This window comes from Podarcis raffonei, chromosome 2 (genome assembly GCF_027172205.1).
Source record: "Podarcis raffonei isolate rPodRaf1 chromosome 2, rPodRaf1.pri, whole genome shotgun sequence".
Taxonomy (NCBI): Eukaryota; Metazoa; Chordata; class Lepidosauria; order Squamata; family Lacertidae; genus Podarcis; species Podarcis raffonei.
Genome location: NC_070603.1, coordinates 7,687,233 through 7,707,021, shown reverse-complemented (window position 1 = coordinate 7,707,021; position 19,789 = coordinate 7,687,233). Strand labels below are relative to the sequence as shown.

Genomic DNA, 19,789 nt, shown 5'->3' with positions numbered 1-19,789 from the left:
TTCTCTGAAGTCTCTCAGCCCCACTCACCTCACAGAGTGTTTGTTGTGGGGGAGGAAGGGAAAGGAGAATGTTAGACGCTTTGAGACTCCTTCGGGTGGTGATAAAGCGGGATACCAAATCCAAACTCTTCTTCTTCTTCACTTGTTCCCGCCTTTTCCTCTCCGCCATCACCAGTGCTGGATTTATGTACAAGCTAAACAAGCTATAGCTTAGGGCCCCAAGAGAGTGCCCCCCCCAAAAGGAAAAAAAGCAGGATGTACATTTCTAAAATATAAGATCAAAAACAAATAAAACCTACATACAACAACAGTGTTTTGTGTTGTGTAGGCTCCTATGATGTGTAAGTAATGGGCCCCGCCTGCTAGCCTGCTCCCTAAAATATCACTGGTTTGCTATTATTATTTCATCTTATAGCAAGTTTCTGGAGACTAGATTACGAGTCTTTGTGAATTGTGTCTCTAAAGGAACTTTTGTTCTTGCCAAATGCCAATGTGTTTGCATTATTAAGTTTGTTATGAATAAAAATCATTTTAAGTTAGAGCTTAATAATTATTTCACTCTTAATATGCTTCTTCTTCATTGTATTTCACTATTAATACACTTCTTCTTAATTGTATTTCAGTTCAACAATTACTTCGATAAAATACATATTTGGTGACGTGCAAATGGCTTTAGATACCTATTTAGAGCCATAAATCATCATATATAGCATATATTCAACACACAAAAAACCAGCCACAATTTGTTGTTGACAAAGGACAGCTGGACATATAAAGGGTCCCATTACCTTCAGTAGCTTAGGGCCGCATCAAACCTAAATCCGGCCCTGGCCATCACCTGCCTCGCGCCCCTCCCCCCTGCTCCTCCTCCTCCCCGCTCCCCCTCCCCCGTTTCCCCTCCCACTCTCTCGCGCCCCCTCCCCATTCCGCCCCCCCCCCGCCCGCCTCGCTTGCGTCTCCCCGGACTCTCCGCTGCTGCGAACGCCCCCCCGCCCTTTTTCTCTGCCCACCCCCAAACCCCGTCCCCCCAAAAAAGCCACCCACCCCTCTCTACCCCCCCCCCCCCGCGGCTAAAATCCCTGGCTTGGGATTGGCTGCTTGCCGCGGCCGGAGGGGATGGTGCGGTGCGCGGCGGGCAGCAGGCGCCCGTGACTGGGCTCCTCCGGGGAGTCGCTGGGAGCCGCGCAGGGCGAAGCCCACTCCGTGCTGCGCGCCGCTCGACGGGGCCCCCGCTCCGAAGCAGCTCCGGCCACCTGCTCGCCCGGCTCCAGCCAGCCATGCCCGCCGACAGCAACGAGCCCGACTGCCTGCTCAGGTACCAGGTAAGGCGGCAGGCAGGCGAGGGTCTCCTCGGGGGAAGGGGCGTCTCCTGGCGCTGCTGCCGCAATGTCACCTTCCCGTGCGCCCCGGGCGGGGGCGAGGCTGGAGGATGCTGGCTGGGGCTCCGCGCTTGGTGCAGCCCGCTCCGGGGAGAAGGAGGCAGCTCACTGCGGCAGAGCCGTGCGCCTCGCTGAGAAGACCGGGAGAGGAAGGGAAGGGATGGGGCGCGCGGCTGCGGGCCCGATCCGGGGAGAGGGGGACGGACCGGCGGGATGAATGCGAGGCATGGATGCGAAGGGGAAGCTGCCCCGGCTTCCTCCCGAAGGAAAACGCGCACACGCGCGCGCGCACACACACACACCCTGCTTTATTCCAGGAACTGGGCACCTCAACCTCGGATCTTGCTCTAACGGGGAATGGGGGCCGCCGGTTCTTTCGAGCCGAAAAACAGTTCCGAGGATACCTGTTTTGCACGGGGAGCAGGCGAGCTCTTGGAGAGACTCGCGACGTCAGGCGATCTATTGGATCCAAAATATCCAGGGATCGGGGCTAGCGTCATCTTCTGCGCTCTCGCTGTCTCTGCCTTTTGTGTGCGCGCGTGTGTGTACACACACACAATAAGCATTACTGGAAGGTTTCTGCTTTTCTTAAGCTCACCAATCGCTTCCAGAGACAGAGGTGAACCCTTCTTCGTCTCCAAAGTGCGGGACACTCTTTTCTAAGGTGGGGGATGACTGGCTAAAATCCCCTTTGCAACACCAAACGGTTTCATCCAGGCTGATTTTGTCGGTGATCGATCAGTCTGTCTACATATAGCCTCTTTTTCAATTCACACACACAAGCACACTCATTCGCTGGGATTTATTTACCTGTTGGGTGTCTGTGCTGAACATGCCTTTGCACAGTTGTTATTTCTGCCAACCCAGACTCTTGGGGATGAGCTTTGGCAGCACAAACGGGCTCCAAAAGGAACTGAAGGGTTTGCAGTCAGTAGAAGAATGAAAAGTCAAGAGCTATTGTGCTGGATTGTGGGTTTACCACTGCTTTGACACACCAGCCTAATATTGCAACATTTGTGCTGTGTTAATCCCCCCACATTTCAACCCAGCTTTTTGTTCTGCAGTCGGTAAAAATAGCATTTGAATAGTACTTTCCTAACACTCAAAGTATTGCATAAACATTACTTCAGTAAACTTTACAACAGTTCCTCCAGGTTGGCCATCAGGTAAAGGTAAAGGTAAAGGGACCCCTGACCATTAGGTCCAGTTGTGGCTGACTCTGGGGTTGTGGCGCTCATCTTGCTTTCCTGGCCGAGGGAGCCAGCGTACAGCTTCCGGGTCATGTGGCCAGCATGACTAAGTCGCTTCTGCGAACCAGGTCAGCGCATGGAAACACCGTTTACCTTCCCGCTGGAGCTGTACTTATTTATCCACTTGCACTTTGACGTGCTTTCGAACTGCTAGGTTGGCAGGAGCAGGGACTGAGCAACAGGAGCTCACCCCGCTGCAGGGATTTGAACCGCCGACCTTCTGATCGGCAAGTCCTAGGCTCTGTGGTTTAACCCACAGCACCACCCGTGTCCCATGGCCATCAGGTAGACCAGTATTATTGTTCTTTCATTGCAATGGTGGCTAATCGCATGTTGGACTGATGGGAGCTGGAATCCAACAGCATCCAAAGGGCCACAGGTTCCCCACTCATCCTTTCTTGCAGGGTCTGCGCCCAGCAGACTGCTTAGGTTACTCAAAGACAGAAGGGCTGAGGAGCTGGAGGTTTCTTAGCTAAGCCTCTTAGGTCTCACTTAAGGCACTTTTCTCCTGCTCCGGAGGGTAGGATCCGAACCAATGGATTCAAGTTAAAAGAAAGGAGAATCCGACTAAACATCGGAAAGAACTTTGTGACAGTGGAATGGACTCCCACAAGCAGTGGCAGATCTTGGGGTCTCAGATTTCAGTGGTGCCTTGTGCAAAGTGAAAATTCAGTGCCCCTCCTCCATTCTAAATCATAGTTGGACTAGATGACCCTTGGGGTCCCTTCCAACTCTACAATTCTATGATTCTAAGCCCTCTACCTGTACCCCACAAGAGTTATATAAATTTGGGGATTGATTCCTTCACATTCAGAAAATATAGGAAGCTGCCTCGTACAGTGGTACCTTGGGTTACAAAGGCTTTGGGTTATGAACACTTTGGGTTACAAACGCGCTAACCCAGAAGTAGTACCTCGGGTTAATAACTTTGCCCCAGGATGAGAACAGAAATCGTGGGGCGGTGGCGGGGCAGCAGCAGGAGACCCCATTAGCGAAAGTGCACCTCAGGATAAGAATGGTTTTGGGTTAAGAACAGACCTCCGGAATGAATTAAGTTCGTAACCCGAGGTACTACTGTACTGAGTCAGACCGCTGGTACCTCTTGCTCAGTATGATTTACACTGACTGGCAGTGACTGTCCAGGATTTTCAGACAGGAGACACTCCCAACCATACCGGATTAAACCTGGGACCTTCTGCATGCAAATCAGATACTGTCCCACACTCCCTTTAAAGTTCTCCTCCCCTTACAGAACTGTGTGACCCTTTTCAATGTCACCAGCACAGATTTCCTTCATGACCCTCTTCCCGGTTCCTGGGAGAAACCGACAAAGTTGCCATTTCCGGGGAAAGCATAGCTTGCTCCAATGAACAAATGAAGCAGGCGAAGGTTCCTACACGATAAAATGCTTTGGATTTGACATACAGGTGCTGTTTTTATCCTTTGTTGCCACTATGCTAGGTCTGTGTGAAAGTTCTTTTGTCAAACAAAAGTTTTTGTCATTCTACTTAGGTTCACAGACAAAAGGGATTGTCATACGTAAGCTTTAGACCTGCTTATGCTTAAACTGGTTTATAAAGTGAATGTAAGCATATATTGGCCAGAAAGTTTCTCTGGTTTTTTCTCATGCATTGCCAGAATTCATGTGTAGCAGCAATAGTGTAGCAGAGAGTCAGATACTCCATCCAGAATAATCTCTGTTGTTGGTTTTAGGGCTATAGCATTACATACCACATTCACTATCAAAGATGTGATGAGTGGAGTTTTGTAACATGTCTCAATATTACCGTTTAATATTATTAATTAGGGACACAGGACACTGCCAAGTCAGACCACTGCTCCATCTAGCTCAGTGCAGTCTACACAGAGGGACACCTCTCTACATTTTCTTTGCAGCCCAATCATGTTAGGGACCAAGTGCTGATGACCTTTTCTGAGTGCAAAGCAAGTACTGTACCACTGAGCTTCAACCCTTACAGTGCGGCACAGTGAAATGTGTGATTTATAGTACTTAAAAACAGCAAACACGTCAGGAGACTGTAGTTCTCACTTTAGAGGTGGGGGCAAGCTAAGCTGAGAGACAGCCAGAGGCTACAGCCATCCCCTTCCCAGCCAAACTGCTTCTCTCACGCTCCCTTTAGTCCCACCTAACTGCTCTATCCCAGGCAGATTGGCATCCATCTGTCTCAGGACACAATGCACCTTTCTGGGTGAAGTCAAACAGTATGAGAGTTACAGCGCCTGCTGTGGCTGTAGAGACCAGTACAGGAGAGACGTGTTTTATTGCAGGTGGGGCAGATGAAGGGGCTGCCCATGGGAACCCATTTTAGGCATGATGACTAAACTGAACCCCCATATTCAGAGGCACTACACCAGAGAACAAAACAACAACTGGCCTCATGTCCTCCTTGTCGGTTTCCTAGAAGCGTTGGCCTGGTCCCGGTTGTTCAGAATGCCTGACTAGGTGGAGACAAGCATTTTGCACCAAACTACAGACTAAGTGGACGCGGGTGGCGCTGTGGGTTAAACCACAGAGCCAAGGACTTGCCAATCAGAAGGTCGGCAGTTCGAATCCCCGCGACGGGGTGAGCTCCCGTGAGATGAACGAGATGAGCGCCGCAACCCCAGATTTGGCCACGACTGGACCTAATGGTTAGGGTTACCTTTACCTTACAGGCTGAGTGCAAGGCAGAAGGGAAGTCTGAAACCCAAGCACCACTCGAGGTCCCTGGGTTCTACAAAAGGAAGAAAAGCTTCTATCTCTCCACTGTCTTTACCCAGTGTGCAATTTCATACACTTCTATTATGTCCCTCCTTGCTCACTGACACCCCCCCCATTAAGAAGCCCCAAATATTGTAAGATTATTATGCCCACAGTTATCTGGAAGAGATGATGAGGGGGAATGTAATGACCCTGTCCAAGGTCATGCTGAACCACAGTTACCACCCAGGTCAGCACAAATCCACCATGATTATTATGAAAAATAGATGGATTGAACTAGCTCTTTCAGCTGTAGTGAGAGAAGAAATCAAAGCAGATTCAGCCTCAGAGTAGGAGCAAACAAATTCTCAGGAAAGGCAACAGTGGGATATGGGAAGAGAAGGGAGTGATGGCAGGCAGGGAAAATGATGGTGGAAACGTCCTAATATCTCATTCTTCCAAAGCTGTTATGAGTTGAAGCAGCCCATCAGCTTTATGGATTCCGTAGACCTCAACTGCTTTTTCGAGACGCCAGAATTCTCACAGGTTCTGCAACCATAAATAGCATCACTGAAACCTTTGCAGCACAACAGCACCAGTTAGTGGCTGCCAGTGCACTTGTGGGTGTTGCTTATAAGCTCTCACAGAGAAAGCCAACTTTTATTTGCAATCAAACACTGCTGAGGTTCTTATTGAGCCTACCTAGCGGTAGTGAAGGTAGCAAAGAAGGTATATTTTGCTGCCTTCATTGCATCCTCATTGAGCTGCGTAGCAGAGCTTTCCCGTGTAGTATGGGGCCTTTTACAGTCTGGCTCAAATGAAGTGCTAGAACCAGTGGCAGCTCTCTGTGACTTGTTTGCAAAGCAATCTTGAGGATAAAAGTGTTGGGAGGTGTTCAGAGCACTGTCTAGTCTTGTTATGTTGGATAAGTTTTATTTGAGGATGTGGACAAGGTGCTTGGATCAGCTTCTGCTCTGGACCATTGCCCCTCTTGGCTGATAAAACCTAACAGGAAGGGGACAGCTGGCTGGGCCAAGGAGGTGATTAATGCCTCATTGAGAGAGGGGGTGGTCCCTGCTTGAAGGAGGCAGTGGTGAAACCACTCCTCAACAAACCCTCCCTGGATCCATAGAATGTAAATAATGCCTGGTCAGTTGCCAATCTCCTCTTCTTGGACAAGGTTCTTCAGTGGGTGGTCCTGGACCAGATCCAGGTGCTCTTGGAAGGAACTGATTTTCACGATCCGTTTTAATTGGGGGTTGGGCCCAGTTTTGGCGTAGAAACTGCTTTGATCATCCAATATGGTTACCTCTGTCAGAAGAATGAACAGGGGAAAGGTGTCCTTGTTAATTCTCCTTGACCTCCTAGTGGCTTTCAATACCATCAGACATGATATCCTTGTGGAGCGATTGCCTGAGTTAAAGGTGGATGGCAGCACTTTGTGGTGGTTCCATTCCAACTTGGATGCTTGAGAAGTGCTCTTTGGCTCTCTGGAGCCTTTAATGTGGGGTTCCTCAGGGCTCAATTTTATTCCCCATGCTGTGTAACATTTACATGAAACCCTGAGCGGTGTCATCTGAAGCTTTGGAGTACGTTGTTAGCAAATATGCTGATGATTACAATAATATAACAATTTATTATTTATATGCCATCCATCTGACTGACACAGATGGGTTTCCTAAACCAGATGGCTGGGATGTTGCCTGTCCTTGATGGGATTACACGCCCTCTGAAGGAGTGGGTAAACAGTGTGGGAATATTTCTGGATCCTTTGCTGTTGCTTGAGGCTTAGGTGGCCTCAGTGGCGCAGAGTGCCTTCCATCAGCTTTGGCTGGTGGCCCAGCTGTACCGCTGTCTGCACAGGGATAGCCTAACTACTGTTGTCTATGCTCTGGTAACCTCTAGATTAGATTACTGCAACACGTTATGTGTGGGGCTGCCTCTGAAGATGGTTCAGAAACTTCAGGGGTTCAGAATTCAGAGGCCAGGTTGCTGCACCCGCTGCTGATTAATTTCAAAGTGCTGATTTTGACCTATAAAGCTTTAAATAGCTCAGGACCTCAAGAACTGCCTCTCTCCATATGAACCAACCTGGACTTTGCAATCATCACCTGAGGCCTTTCTTTGTGTGCCTCTTCCACGAGAGGTCTGAAAGGTAGCAATATGAGAATGGGTCTTTTCTTCAGTGGCTCCCCGCTTGTGGAATGTTCTCCCCAATGTGGCTCGCCTTGTGCCTTTGCTACATTTAAGTGCCTGGCGAAAGGGTTTCTCTAGAACCAGGGCTTTGGCTGGTTAAACAATCCATGGCAGGCTTCCTCAACCTCGGCCCTCCAGATGTTTTTGGCCTACAACTCCCATGATCCCTAGCTAGCAGAACCAGTGGTCAGGGATGATGGGAATTGCAGTCTCAAAACATCTGGAGGACCGAGGTTGAGGAAGCCTGATCTATGGCCTTTTAAACTGTGTGTATGGGGACTATTGGTTTGTTTTGCTTGTATGTATGTTTTGTTTAACAGGGACTCGGGTGGCGCTGTGGGTTAAACCACAGAGCCTAGGATTTGCCGATCAGAAGGTCGGCGGTTTGAATCCCTGCGACGTGAGTGACCTCCCGTTGCTCGGTCCCTGCTCCTGCCAACCTAGCAGTTCGAAAGCACGTCAAAGTGCAAGTAGATAAATAGGTACCGCTCCGGCGGGAAGGTAAACAGCGCTTCTGTGTGCTGCTCTGGTTTGCCAGAAGCGGCTTAGTCATGCTGGCCACATGTACGCCGGCTCCCTCAGCCAATAAAGCGAGATGAGCGTCACAACCCCAGAGTCGGCCACGACTGGACCTAATGGTCAGGGGTCCTTTTATCTTTACCTTACTTGTTTTGTTTGTATGGTATTTTTTTTGTGTTTTAATATTGTCAGTGTGGAGCCAGTGTGGTGTAGTGGTTAAGAACGGTAGTCTTCTAATCCAGTGAACCAGGTTCGCGTCTCGGCTCCTCCACATGCAGCTGCTGGGTGACCTTGGGCTTGTCACACTTCTTTGAAGTCTCTCCATCCCACTCACCTCATAGAGTGTTTGTTGTGGGGGAGGAAGGAAAAGGGGAATGTTAGCCGCTTTGAGACTCCTTAGGGCAGTGATAAAGCGGGATATCAAATCCAAACACTTCTTCCTTCTTCCTTTTGCAGCATGTTTTGGAATAGGAAACAACTCAAAGGGGATATGAGCCTCTGTTTTTTATTACCTTAGAATTCTCCTTGTACAATTCTCCCTATAGCTCCAATCCACTGTAGTTAGCAGGAGGAAAATCTGTTGTAAATGCTGTGTTGTAAATGCTGTGTAAATGCTGTCCTTTAACGAAGCATTTCCTCTACTCCAGGAAACAATTTTAACCAACTGAGCTGTTTTAAAGGCAAGCGTCAAATAATAAATGAAAACATGAGTAGTTATTTTAATTTACAGATGAATATATGCATGTAGTAGGTGCATTCCTGAGCCTTTTTTTTGCAGTTTCAAATACTAGAATGAAGACTATAGCATGTACAGTGTGCCATTGTCTCCCATCATTGAGTAATGTTGTCTTTCCCTGCAATTGCAGAATTAAAGAGCATTCCACGGAGCTTCTTTTCCCCACTGTAGATCTGTGCACTGGAACTTAATCATTTAAAAATTAAGCAGTGTCTCCACCTCCTTGGACAGCATTCTGAGTATACAATCCAAATATTCTTTTTGAGACTTTAAATATTTATAGTGGCCCTTTGTACTGAATTAGACCCGCTGATTGTCACCACTGCCTTTACTGAGGATGAAAATACAGCCTTTGCTTTCAACAATAGCTGTGTGCATGCCAATTGGGTTTTTGTGTGTACTGTTTTTTTTATTTTTAAGAGTTCTGAGCCAACAGGGCTTTTAAGCACTCAATGCTCAGTGCTCAGTGCCAGATTGGAGTCCCTCCTCCACCAGCTTCCCAAGGTAATTTAGGTACCAATGCAACTGCTAAGTTTTCCCAGGAACCAGGAAATGCTTGTTGTGCTCTGTCTGGCCTAGGGTGGCCATGTGCCCTACTTTATGTCGTCTCTTTGAAAGAGTGCTCTCTCTGAAGGACTGTCCGGTCCAAGTCTGATTTGCAGATACCATAAGAAGGGAGAGCAGGGTGGCTTTGCAGTTGCACATCAACAGTTAGCACCTGGACAGCAGACTGAGCAGGAGCATAGGTCACCTAGCCAAGGTCTTCCACACTATGATGAGACGTATTGTATTTCCATTTAAAATATAGTCATTATTTCTACATTTTGCATAGGTACACTTTATGCAAATACGTGTTCTCTTTTGTCCTCCTCCTCCTTTTTTTGGTCAATGTTTTTCACCTTTCTCTTTTTTGGCAATGCATAACTGGCCTAAGAGCAGGTGTTTTTGGAGGGGAAGGACTTGGATCAGCTCAGCAACCATGCCATTAATTTATTGATAAACTGCATCAGACAAAGGAAAAAAGTGCATTCCCCACCCACTGTACTCATTTATTTTTTTAGAAAGGAGAGGGGAACAGTGGCACCTTTATTTCGTGAATCACCTGCTAGAACAGAGAAGCTGAGGTATTATTATAATTATTCCTCTTGTATCCCATCCTTCCAGATCTGAATTCTGGAGCAGCTAAGAACATGAATAAGATACATTGTAAGAATAACACTAATAACACATGCCACAATATACATATATGGAAATATATATGGCAACATATATGGCAATATATGGCAAAATTGATGCTTTTGAATTCTGGTGCTGGAGGAGACTCTTGAGAGTCCCATGGACTGCAAGAAGATCAAACCTGTCCATTCTGAAGGAAATCAGCCCTGAGTGCTCACTGGAAGGACAGATCCTGAAGCTGAGGCTCCAGTACTTTGGCCACCTCATGAGAAGAGAAGACTCCCTGGGAAAGACCCTGATGTTGGGAAAGATGGAGGGCACAAGGAGAAGGGGACGACAGAGGACGAGATGGTTGGACAGTGTTCTCGAAGCTACCAGCGTGAGTTTGACCAAACTGCGGGAGGCAGTGGAAGACAGGAGTGCCTGCCGTGCTCTGGTCCATGGGGTCACGAAGAGTCGGACACGACTAAACGACTAAAAAACAACAACAATATGGCAATCATTGGTAGGTTGAGAGGAAACCAGGGCTGTCCTGTTAGGGAATGGACAGAACGTTATCACTGGGCTAAGCATGTGCTTGGAGGCAACTCACTCCTAAAGACCTGGAGATTATAATCATTGAGTAGTGCACATTCTAGTACTACTACTACTACTACTACTAAAATTAATTATATCCCACCCATCTTGCTGGGTTTCCCCAGTCACTCTGGGCAGCTTTCCACAAAATATTAAAAATACATTAAAACATCTGTCATTAAAAGCTTCCCTAAACAGGGTTGCCTTCGGATGTTTTCTAAAAGTCAGATAGTTGTTTATTTCCTTGACATCTGATGGGAGGGCGTTCCACAGGGCGTTCCACATATATGCTGAGGTATATTTTTCTTCTCATGGTCCAAGATTTAGAATACAGATCTCTGCACTGCATTTTGATACAAAGTGGAGAAGAGGCAGGAAGAGTTTAGTGCACGGGTGTCAAACACAAGGCCCGCGGGCCGAATCCGGCCCGCCAGACCTCGTCATGTGGCCCGTGTAGCTGCCGCCGGCTGCCAGCCTTCACCTTTTATTCTCGCTTTTTTTTTTTGACACAAGAAAGCCGCCTCTTCAGCGCATGTGCGGCAGCCTACAAGCCAGAGAACGTCTGCCCTCTAGCGGCGCCGGCCGTTCTATACAGGAAACCTCCACTTTACATGCATTCAGGAAACCTCTACTTGTTTTTATATTGCGCGCATGCCATAGTCCTACAGATACAACCGGCCCTTTGAGGGTGACCAAACTGCTGATTCGGCCCCCGATGAATTTGAGTTTGACACCCCTGGTTTAGTGGGTCTGACTATAGCAAGATGTGCTGGTGGTGGAGAACTGTGAAAAAAGGGAACATGTTTTTGAAAGGTTACTAGAAGGAAAGGGGAAAAAACTAGTGGTGGAGTAATGGGGGCTGAGTCAGCACTTATTTTATTAAGTGAGAGTTGGGGAGGGGGGTTTTAGATCTGTGTTGGAGAAATGCTATCACATTGCTTTGTAATTATAAGTGCGTGCAGAGGGGAGATGCTGTAGGCGGTAGGAAGAGGAAAGCATTTGATGATGTTCTGTTTCCACCTGCTAATTTTACTTAAGATTTTCCCGCTGTGGATTCACTGACTCGGTTGCTTATTGCTGTGGTTGATTGTTCCATAGCTACAAAATGGGGCAAATGTCCTCTTAATGCAGTATAATAAATGCATGTGTCTTATGTGGTTCTTAAAATTGAAATTTGAAAGTTGACTTTCCAGTGTGAGAGTCTACTTCAGAATGGCAAATTTTAAGGCTTGAGACTGAAAAATCTATATAAAAACAAATGAAATGTACCATCTTGGAATAAACTTTCATTTCATCAAATCCAAGCTAAAATCGGACCATAGGGCTTCTCTGTAATCTGCTATACATTATTTCCATTATTTATTTTTTCTAGATCGTTGTCTTTCATATATATTTGTACCTGAATTCCCTCGGTTCTTTGCCATGCAGGGTATGTACTGGCTTGCATTTTTCTTCTGGAAATTGTGAGTCTGGATTGAAATTGTACTACCACACTCTTAAGTGACTCCTCCTAACTTGTGCTAGGGAGACAACCACCTCCTTCCCAAACATTGCTGTTGTTGCTGATGCATCCTCCTCATTTAAACATACTGTACTTTGCTATAGGGGACATGGGTGGCGCTGTGGGTTAAACCACAGAGCCTAGGACTTGCTGATCAGAAGGTCAGTGGTTCGAATCCTCGCGACAGGGTGAGCTCCCAGTGCTCTGTTCCAGCTCCTGCCAACCTAGCAGTTTGAAAGCACATCAAAGTGCAAGTAGATAAATAGGTACCACTCTGGTGGGAAGGTAAACGGCGTTTCCGTGCGCTGCTCTGGTTTGCCAGAAGCAGCTTAGTCATGCTGGCCACATGACCCAGAAGCTGTACGCCATCTCCCTCGGCCATTAAAGCGAGATGAGCGCCGCAACCCCAGAGTCGGCCACGACTGGACCTAATGGTCAGGGGTCCCTTTACCTTTACTTTGCTATGGTTCTCCCATGACCATCTTTAAAGATGCAGAGGGCATTTAATATCATGTTATAGACCAAAGGTCAGCAAACTTTTTCAGCAGGGGGCTGGTCCACTGTCCCTCAGACCTTGTGGGGGGCCAGACCATATTTTGCGGGGAGGGAAATGAAAGAATTCCTATGCCCCACAAATAACCCAGAGATGCATTTTAAATAAAAGCAGACATTCTACTCATGCAAAAACACCAGGCAGGCCCTACAAATAACCCAGAGATGCATTTTAAATAAAAGGGCACATTCTACTCATGTAAAAACACGCTGATTCTCGGACCATCCACGGGCCGGATTTAAAAGGTGATTGGGCCGGATTCGGCCCCTGGGCCTTAGTTTGCCTACCCATGTTATAGACCCTGCATCTAATCTCCCTGTGGATTCACACATCTCTATTTGCATTGCTCTTTGAATTGGCCACTGCACTGATGCTCTTTCATCCCAACAGTTGCCTTTGATACCCCTTGCAGTAATTAACTGGTGGTGATGATGCTGACTTCTGTGCCCTAAAAGCTTCATAATATAATGAATCTGCTGATGTCTGCAGATCAAGCTGCTGTTAAAAGGCACAAGAGCAGAACAGTTTCTCCAGTTCATCAGTTGGCAGCCCTATTCCCACCCACCCCTGATCTTTTTGAGAAGCACAGCTGTTGAGTGGAGCTAATTCAAGGTTGCAGATTGAGCAGAGGAGAAAGGGAGATGGACCTGCTCTTCCCAGTAATTAATCATACTTATTATGTATCCTCATTACCTCCAATGATACAGATCCAGTAGGTGGTGAAATATAATCTGGGGCTGGCGAAAATTGATGGCTAATGGCTGATTCACCATTTAGTGTACGTTCTGGCACCATATGCAGCCATATGTCTTTGCTGTAAATGGCCCCAATCAGACACTTGCCCTGGGTAAGCAGGAATACTTACTGAGGTGTATTCTTCACAGAAATATTGGGGCATGACTCAAAGAAGTTTGAATTAGGCATATATCTATCATTCCTGACTGTAACTGTGCTTTAAGCGCATGTGGCTGTATTTCCCTATGTTCCTCACATAGGATGGAGCCCACAAGCAGAAAGTCTGAGATGTAGCTCAGACTTCTTTTCACTGTAACTACAAAACAAAGCCTGCCTTCAGATGACTGCTGTGAACTGAATGTGAGTAAAACATTGTTCATACTTTTAAAGAAGACTGTGTTGTGTTATTATTATTATTTTAAGAAGGAAATAAAGGGGAAACATACCAGGAACAATCCAGACTGGACAACCAGACTAGATTGTTTAATTAAAGGGTTCTAAAGAATCATCAACTTGCTTCCAATAAGTTGCAAAGGGACTGTGCTCTGTTGTTTACTCACTAGCGTGAGTGAGGAGGGATACTATCAAAACAATAAATCCTCTCCTACCTTCCTTAACATTCCCACAGGTATGTAAATCCAAAGAATATTTCCCTCTGATTCTCCCCCCCCCCCGCACAGTCATGTTTATACAATCCCATACTTTCTCCTGTAAAAGGAAAGGCAAAGGACCCCTGGACGGTTAAGTCCAGTCAAAGGCGACTATGGGGTGCGGTGCTCATCTCGCTTTTCAGGCTGAGGGAGCTGGCGTTTGTCCACAAACAGCTTTCTGGGTCATGTGGCCAGTATAACTAAATCGCTATTGGCACATGGAGGACTGTGACAGAAACCAGAGCTCATGGAAATGCCTATTCCTTCCCACTGCAGTGGTACCTATTTATCTTCTTGCACTGGTATGCTTTTGAACTGCTGGGTTGGCAGGAGCTGGGACAGAGCAATGGGAGCTCACCCTGTTGTGCAGATTCGAACCGCCAACCTTCTGATCAGCAAGTCGAAGAGGCTCAGTGGTTTAGACCACAGTGCCACCCATGTCCCCATTAATACTGTACATTTTGGTGGGAGGGGAAAGAAAGCTTTGAGACTGAAAGAAAAACAGCCAACCTTGTGTGCTCAGTCAAGCGATCATGCTGATTAGGAGCATCTAGCAAGTTTAAAACTCAATTTAATGATCCTCCAATGTTTCTTTTATTCTGAAAGCTTTTGATGTTGCAAGAGTGCAAGGAGCAGTTCCTTTCCCTGGAGTGCAGAAGAGAAATATCAATTATTTCTTCTTAGATGATTCTCTAGTTTCTTCCCTGTATTCTTATAACCCCAAAACACCTTTTATGTGATACCGTCAGTAGCTAAAGGCAAGTACACGTTGTTGTTCTTTGAATTAAAAATTGCTGCAACTAGCACCAAGAAAGTGAATGCTGCAACCTGTATAAATGATTCAAATTTAAGCTAACCCTTTTTTTTGCCTCCTCTGAACCTAGAGAGGCTCAAGGATCTGTTCAGGGGGCATTTGGCTTTTTTGCCCACTTGCAGGTTCTCACTCCTTTGAGAACTACAAACTTTGTAAAAAGTGATACTAAGATTCTGAGCACAAAGGCAGATTCTGCTGCTGAATATTAGATTCTGTGTTTCAGTTGAATTGTGGACTACCTATGGTCTTGGCCACAGCATATATGTTTGTAGGCTGAAATGGGCAAATATATATATATATGATTTACAACTGACTTACTCTAGAGCAGCAGTCACATAAGCTTGGAGAAGGTAAACTACTGTGGAGTAAGTTGCATAGCCTCCAACATTTATCCATAATAAAAGTGACATGCCTTTCATGTGACAGGCAAACCGAGAGCAGCTCCATGTGTAGTGCAAGCCATGAATGTTTACACAGAAATTAAATCCCCCACAGTGATTGACAGAGTTCACTCCCAGGTAAGTAAGCATAGGATTACAGCCTAAATCAGGGGTCAGCAAACTTTTTCAGCAGGGGGCCGGTCCACTGTCCCTCAGACCTTGTGGTGGGCTATATTTTGGGTCTATATTTTGGGCTATATTTTGTGGTGGGTCTATATTTTGAAAAAAAAAATGAACAAATTCCTATGCCCCTCAAATAACCCAGAGATGCATTTTAAATAAAAGCACACATTCTACTCATGTAAAAACACGCTGATTCCCGGACCGTCCGCAGGCCACATTTAGAAGGCGATTGGGCCGGATCCAGCCCCTGGGCCTTAGTTTGCCTACCCGTGGCCTAAATCAGGGGTCAGCAATCTTTTTCAGCTGTCCCTCAGACCATGTGGTGGGCCAGACTATATTTTGAAAAAAAATAAAAATGAACGAATTCCTATGCCCCTCAAATAACCCAGAGATGCATTTTAAATAAAAGGACACATTCTACTCATGTAAAAACATGCTGATTCCCAAACCATCTGTGGGCTGGGATGAGAAGGCGATTGGGCCACATCCAGCCCCTGGGCCTTAGGTCGCCTACCCCTGGCCTAAATAGTGCAATTATCATCTTTTGCAGAGTCTTGCCGTTAGCAACTCTCAGCGATATATTTGGAGAACTTCATTTCAAAATATAATTTTTCTTGTCAGCTGGAAAATACACTTTAGTAGTTAGTGCTGCAGCATCCTTCTAGGTCAGGGATGTGCTTGGAACCCCAGCTCCCATCATTCCAAACCACCATGGCCAATCATTAGGCATGATGGGAGTTCAGCAGCATCTAGCAGGCCACATTTACTTACACCCCTATTGTAGGTAAAAGGCTCCCCCAAACCTGTGGTCCCCACCATGCTCCTCTCCCCTTATTATTGTGACAGCTGGGAATATTTCATGTACAGTAATGCTGTTCTAAGCTTCAGAGATGCTTTGAGTGCCTCTGGAGAAGTGTGCATGCACACGAAAGCTTATACCCAGAACAAACTTAGTTGGTCTCTAAAGTGCTACTGTTGTCTTTGTCCATGGAGTTTTCTTGGCAGGGATACTGGAGTGGCTTGCCGGTTCCTGCTCCAGGCGGATCACGTTTGGGCAAAACTCTCCACTATGACCTGTCCATCTTGGGTGGCCCTGCATGGCATAGCTCATAGTTTCTCTGAGTTATTCAAGCCCCTTTGCTACGGCAAGGCAGTGATCCATGAAGGGGACCTTGCCAACAAAGGCCCGTATAGTTTAAGCTATGGTTTTCCCAGTAGTGATGTATGGATGTGAGAGCTGGACCATAAAGAAGGCTGATCGCCGAAGAATTGATGCTTTTGAATTATGGTGCTGGAGGAGACTCTTGAGAGTCCCATGGACTGCTAGAAGATCAAACCTCTCCATTCTGAAGGAAATCAGCCCTGAGTGCTCACTGGAAGGACAGATCTTGAAGCTGAGGCTCCAATACTCATGAGAAGAGAAGACTCCCTGGGAAAGACCCTGATGTTTGGAAAGATTGAGGGCACAAGGAGAAGGGGACGACAGAGGACAAGATGGTTGGACAGTGTTCTCGAAGCTACCAGCATGAGTTTGACCAAACTGCAGGAGGCAGTGGAAGACAGGAGTGCCTGGCGTGCTCTGGTCCAGGGGGTCACAAAGAGTCGGACACGACTAAACAACACAACAACAACAACAAGGTGCTACTGGACAATATTTTATTATTTATTATTTCTTTCGACCATGTCAGACCAACATGGCTACCTACCTGAATCTGAAGCTCAGCGCCCTTCCTAGCACTGAACTCAGAAAAGCTGTGGTTTGCCATTTTAATTAGAGTAGGAAGGGATGTTCATGGCTGTGAGTGTCATGTATGAATTTGTGGACCCCTTGCTGAATAATTACAGTGGTACCTCGGTTAAGAACTTAATTCGTTCTGGACGTCCGTTCTTAACCTGAAACTATTCTTAACCTGAGGTACTACTTTAGCTAATGGGGCCTCCTGCTGCCGCCGCACGATTTCTGTTCTCATCCTGAAGCAAAGTTCTTAACCCGAGGTACTATTTCTGGAGTAGTTAGTGGAGTCTGTAACCTGAAGCATTGGTAACCTGAAGCATCTGTAACCCAAGGTACCACTGTATAGGCACAAAAATGCAATGCAGAGATGAATTTATTCTGCCCATTCCATTGCAGAATCTAGAACGCATAAGTTTCCTGTTCCTTTTAGCTGATGTAATCTTTCCTGGCTTCTAGAATGCATAAAATCCTAACACTAGTTTCAGTGCGAGGTCAGTCCAGCATTCAATTTTTGCTCCTCAGTTAAGTGAAGGTAGGCTGTCATTAGAATCTTAGGTTTTCTGGAACTTGGAATGGAATAAGGGTGTGCATTTGTTTTAATAACTAATGAAAAACAAAACAATTGTGCCTCATTGATTTAATTTGTTTTTGTTGCAAAAACAAATTAGATTGCAAATGGATGAATTCTTAATTAGAAATCACATTACTCATTTGTTTGATTCATTTTTCGTTAGTTTCTAATGGAAAATTGGAATGTTTTGGAACAGCATGTAACTGAAAGGTTACAGAAGGATAAAGAGAGGGAGGCTGCACTGAAACTCACAGATGTAAAATGGGAACCCTTTGCTCTGTCTATTTGAAACTTTAAAATGTCTCATCTACTTGAGGAATGGTACAATGACGGAAAATTTCATAGGAACAGGTGTAAAACACAGAAGTTACAAGCAGGAGAGGAGCACTTAGGCCTCTCATTGAAAGGATGTAATTACAACTAAAGAATTTTATCAAGACAAATGAAATTAATGAGGCACATTTTTCCCATAGGATATCAAAGCAAGTTCTAGAAAGCATAAAATCTCAGTAATGAACACCTGGGCCCCCCATCGAATGGATTTTTTTTAAAAAGCCTCTAAAATGCCCTTTTCTAATGTGTCTCAAATTTGGCAGGGGTGCGGTATTCAAGGCACAGTAGTATTCCTGAAGTTTCCATGTCATTTGGATGGAACACATAAAACTTACAGTCAACAGAAAACTGGCTGGGTCTCCCATTGAAATCAATGGGGGGAAATGGATGGGAATGATAAAAACAAATGATTTAATTGCAAATTGGTTATTAAAACACATGAAAAATGAGCAAATAATGAAAGAAAATGAAGTTTTCATAATAAAAATGAATGGAGAAACTAAACTAGCCTAAAACTAAAATGCCATTGCACATCCCTGCAATGGAATCGGTGAGTGAATTAGGCGTAGCTGTTTCAGTTTTCATATTTACAAGCAGTTTTGACAATGGATGGAAGGTTTCTAGATTTAAACTCATTCTAAGTATGTTTGCTTTGAACATTGTGTTAACACAAATGTAGCTGCAACCTCAATTGTAATTTTTCTCTGTGTAATTATTGGACTAGGAAAAAAATTTTGAAGCTGATTTTCAAGGCTAATTTAATTTAAACCTTATTAAATATGTGCTTTAGGACATTAGAATCAACTGCGTCCCCCAAAAGCTTGAGAAAACCATTCTGCTTGGATAATTGCAAGCACTACCACTGGCAGAAGTTCAAAGTATGACTAAACCCAGCTTTAAGAATTGATTAGTTTTTTTTAGTACTGGGCTCCCACTGAGGGTGTTGGTTTTCTTGGCTGTTGAGGATCCAAGCAGGAGTTACATGAATTGAAGATTGAAGATGGCCTAGTGAGATCAAGGGAAGATGGCAGAAGAAAAAGGTTTCATGTATCAAGAAGCTCTAGGCAGGATAACAGCGTTATTGAATAGGCAGAGTCAAGGTTGATTATAATTGAACACAATCATCTCAGTTTCTCCCATCATTATTGTTAGGACCATAGCTGTCAAGTGTCCCTTATTTGAAGGGACAGTCCCTTATTCCAGCGCCATGTCCCGCTGCTGTCCCTTATTGATAGATGTCCCTTAAATGTCCCTTAAATGATGTCCCTTAAATTTCAAAGGAAGCAGCTCCTCTCCCTCCCTCACTGCCGGCCAGGGAGGAGGGAGGCTCCAACTGTGTTGCTTGGCTGTGTTGCTCACCCAATAAGAAGTCTAAGAATGACTGGGGGGTGGAGCTTGCATGCCTTGTGTGTGGCTAGTTAATGCAAGCTGAAGGGGTTTTTGAATGCTGGACGCCATTTTGTTGCACGTGCTGCTGCAAACTTTGCAGTGCAAAGCCAGGCCGGGGAGCCATCTTAAGTTGAGACTGCATAGGCCTTGTGGTGCATGTGATTCAGATTCTATTCAGTTGAACCTCTGGTTACAAAGTTGGTTGGACAGTGTTCTCGAAGCTACCAGCATGAGTTTGACCAGACTGCAGCAGGACAGGAAGACTGGAGTGCCTGGAACAGGTGAGGCTGCAGGTCCCTTATTTTCAAGGCTGCTGGTCCCTTAATTTCAAGGCTGCTGGTCCCTTATTTTCAAATCTGTAAGTTGACAGCTATGGTTAGGACCTATTCTAGAGCAAGACAAAACAATGTAT

The 19,789-nt window shown here is 45.8% G+C and overlaps 1 protein-coding gene across 1 annotated transcript in view; it reads left to right on the top strand.

The window, feature by feature from the left end:
• The first annotated feature begins 1,181 nt into the window (after positions 1-1,181).
• Positions 1,182-19,789, top strand: part of SLC4A8 (solute carrier family 4 member 8) — a 93,397-nt gene continuing 74,789 nt past the window's right edge. Inside the window, exon 1 of the mRNA XM_053372325.1 lies at positions 1,182-1,322. Coding sequence (XP_053228300.1) covers positions 1,278-1,322 — 45 coding nt within the window. The 5' untranslated portion in view covers positions 1,182-1,277. The remainder of the gene's footprint in view (positions 1,323-19,789) is intronic.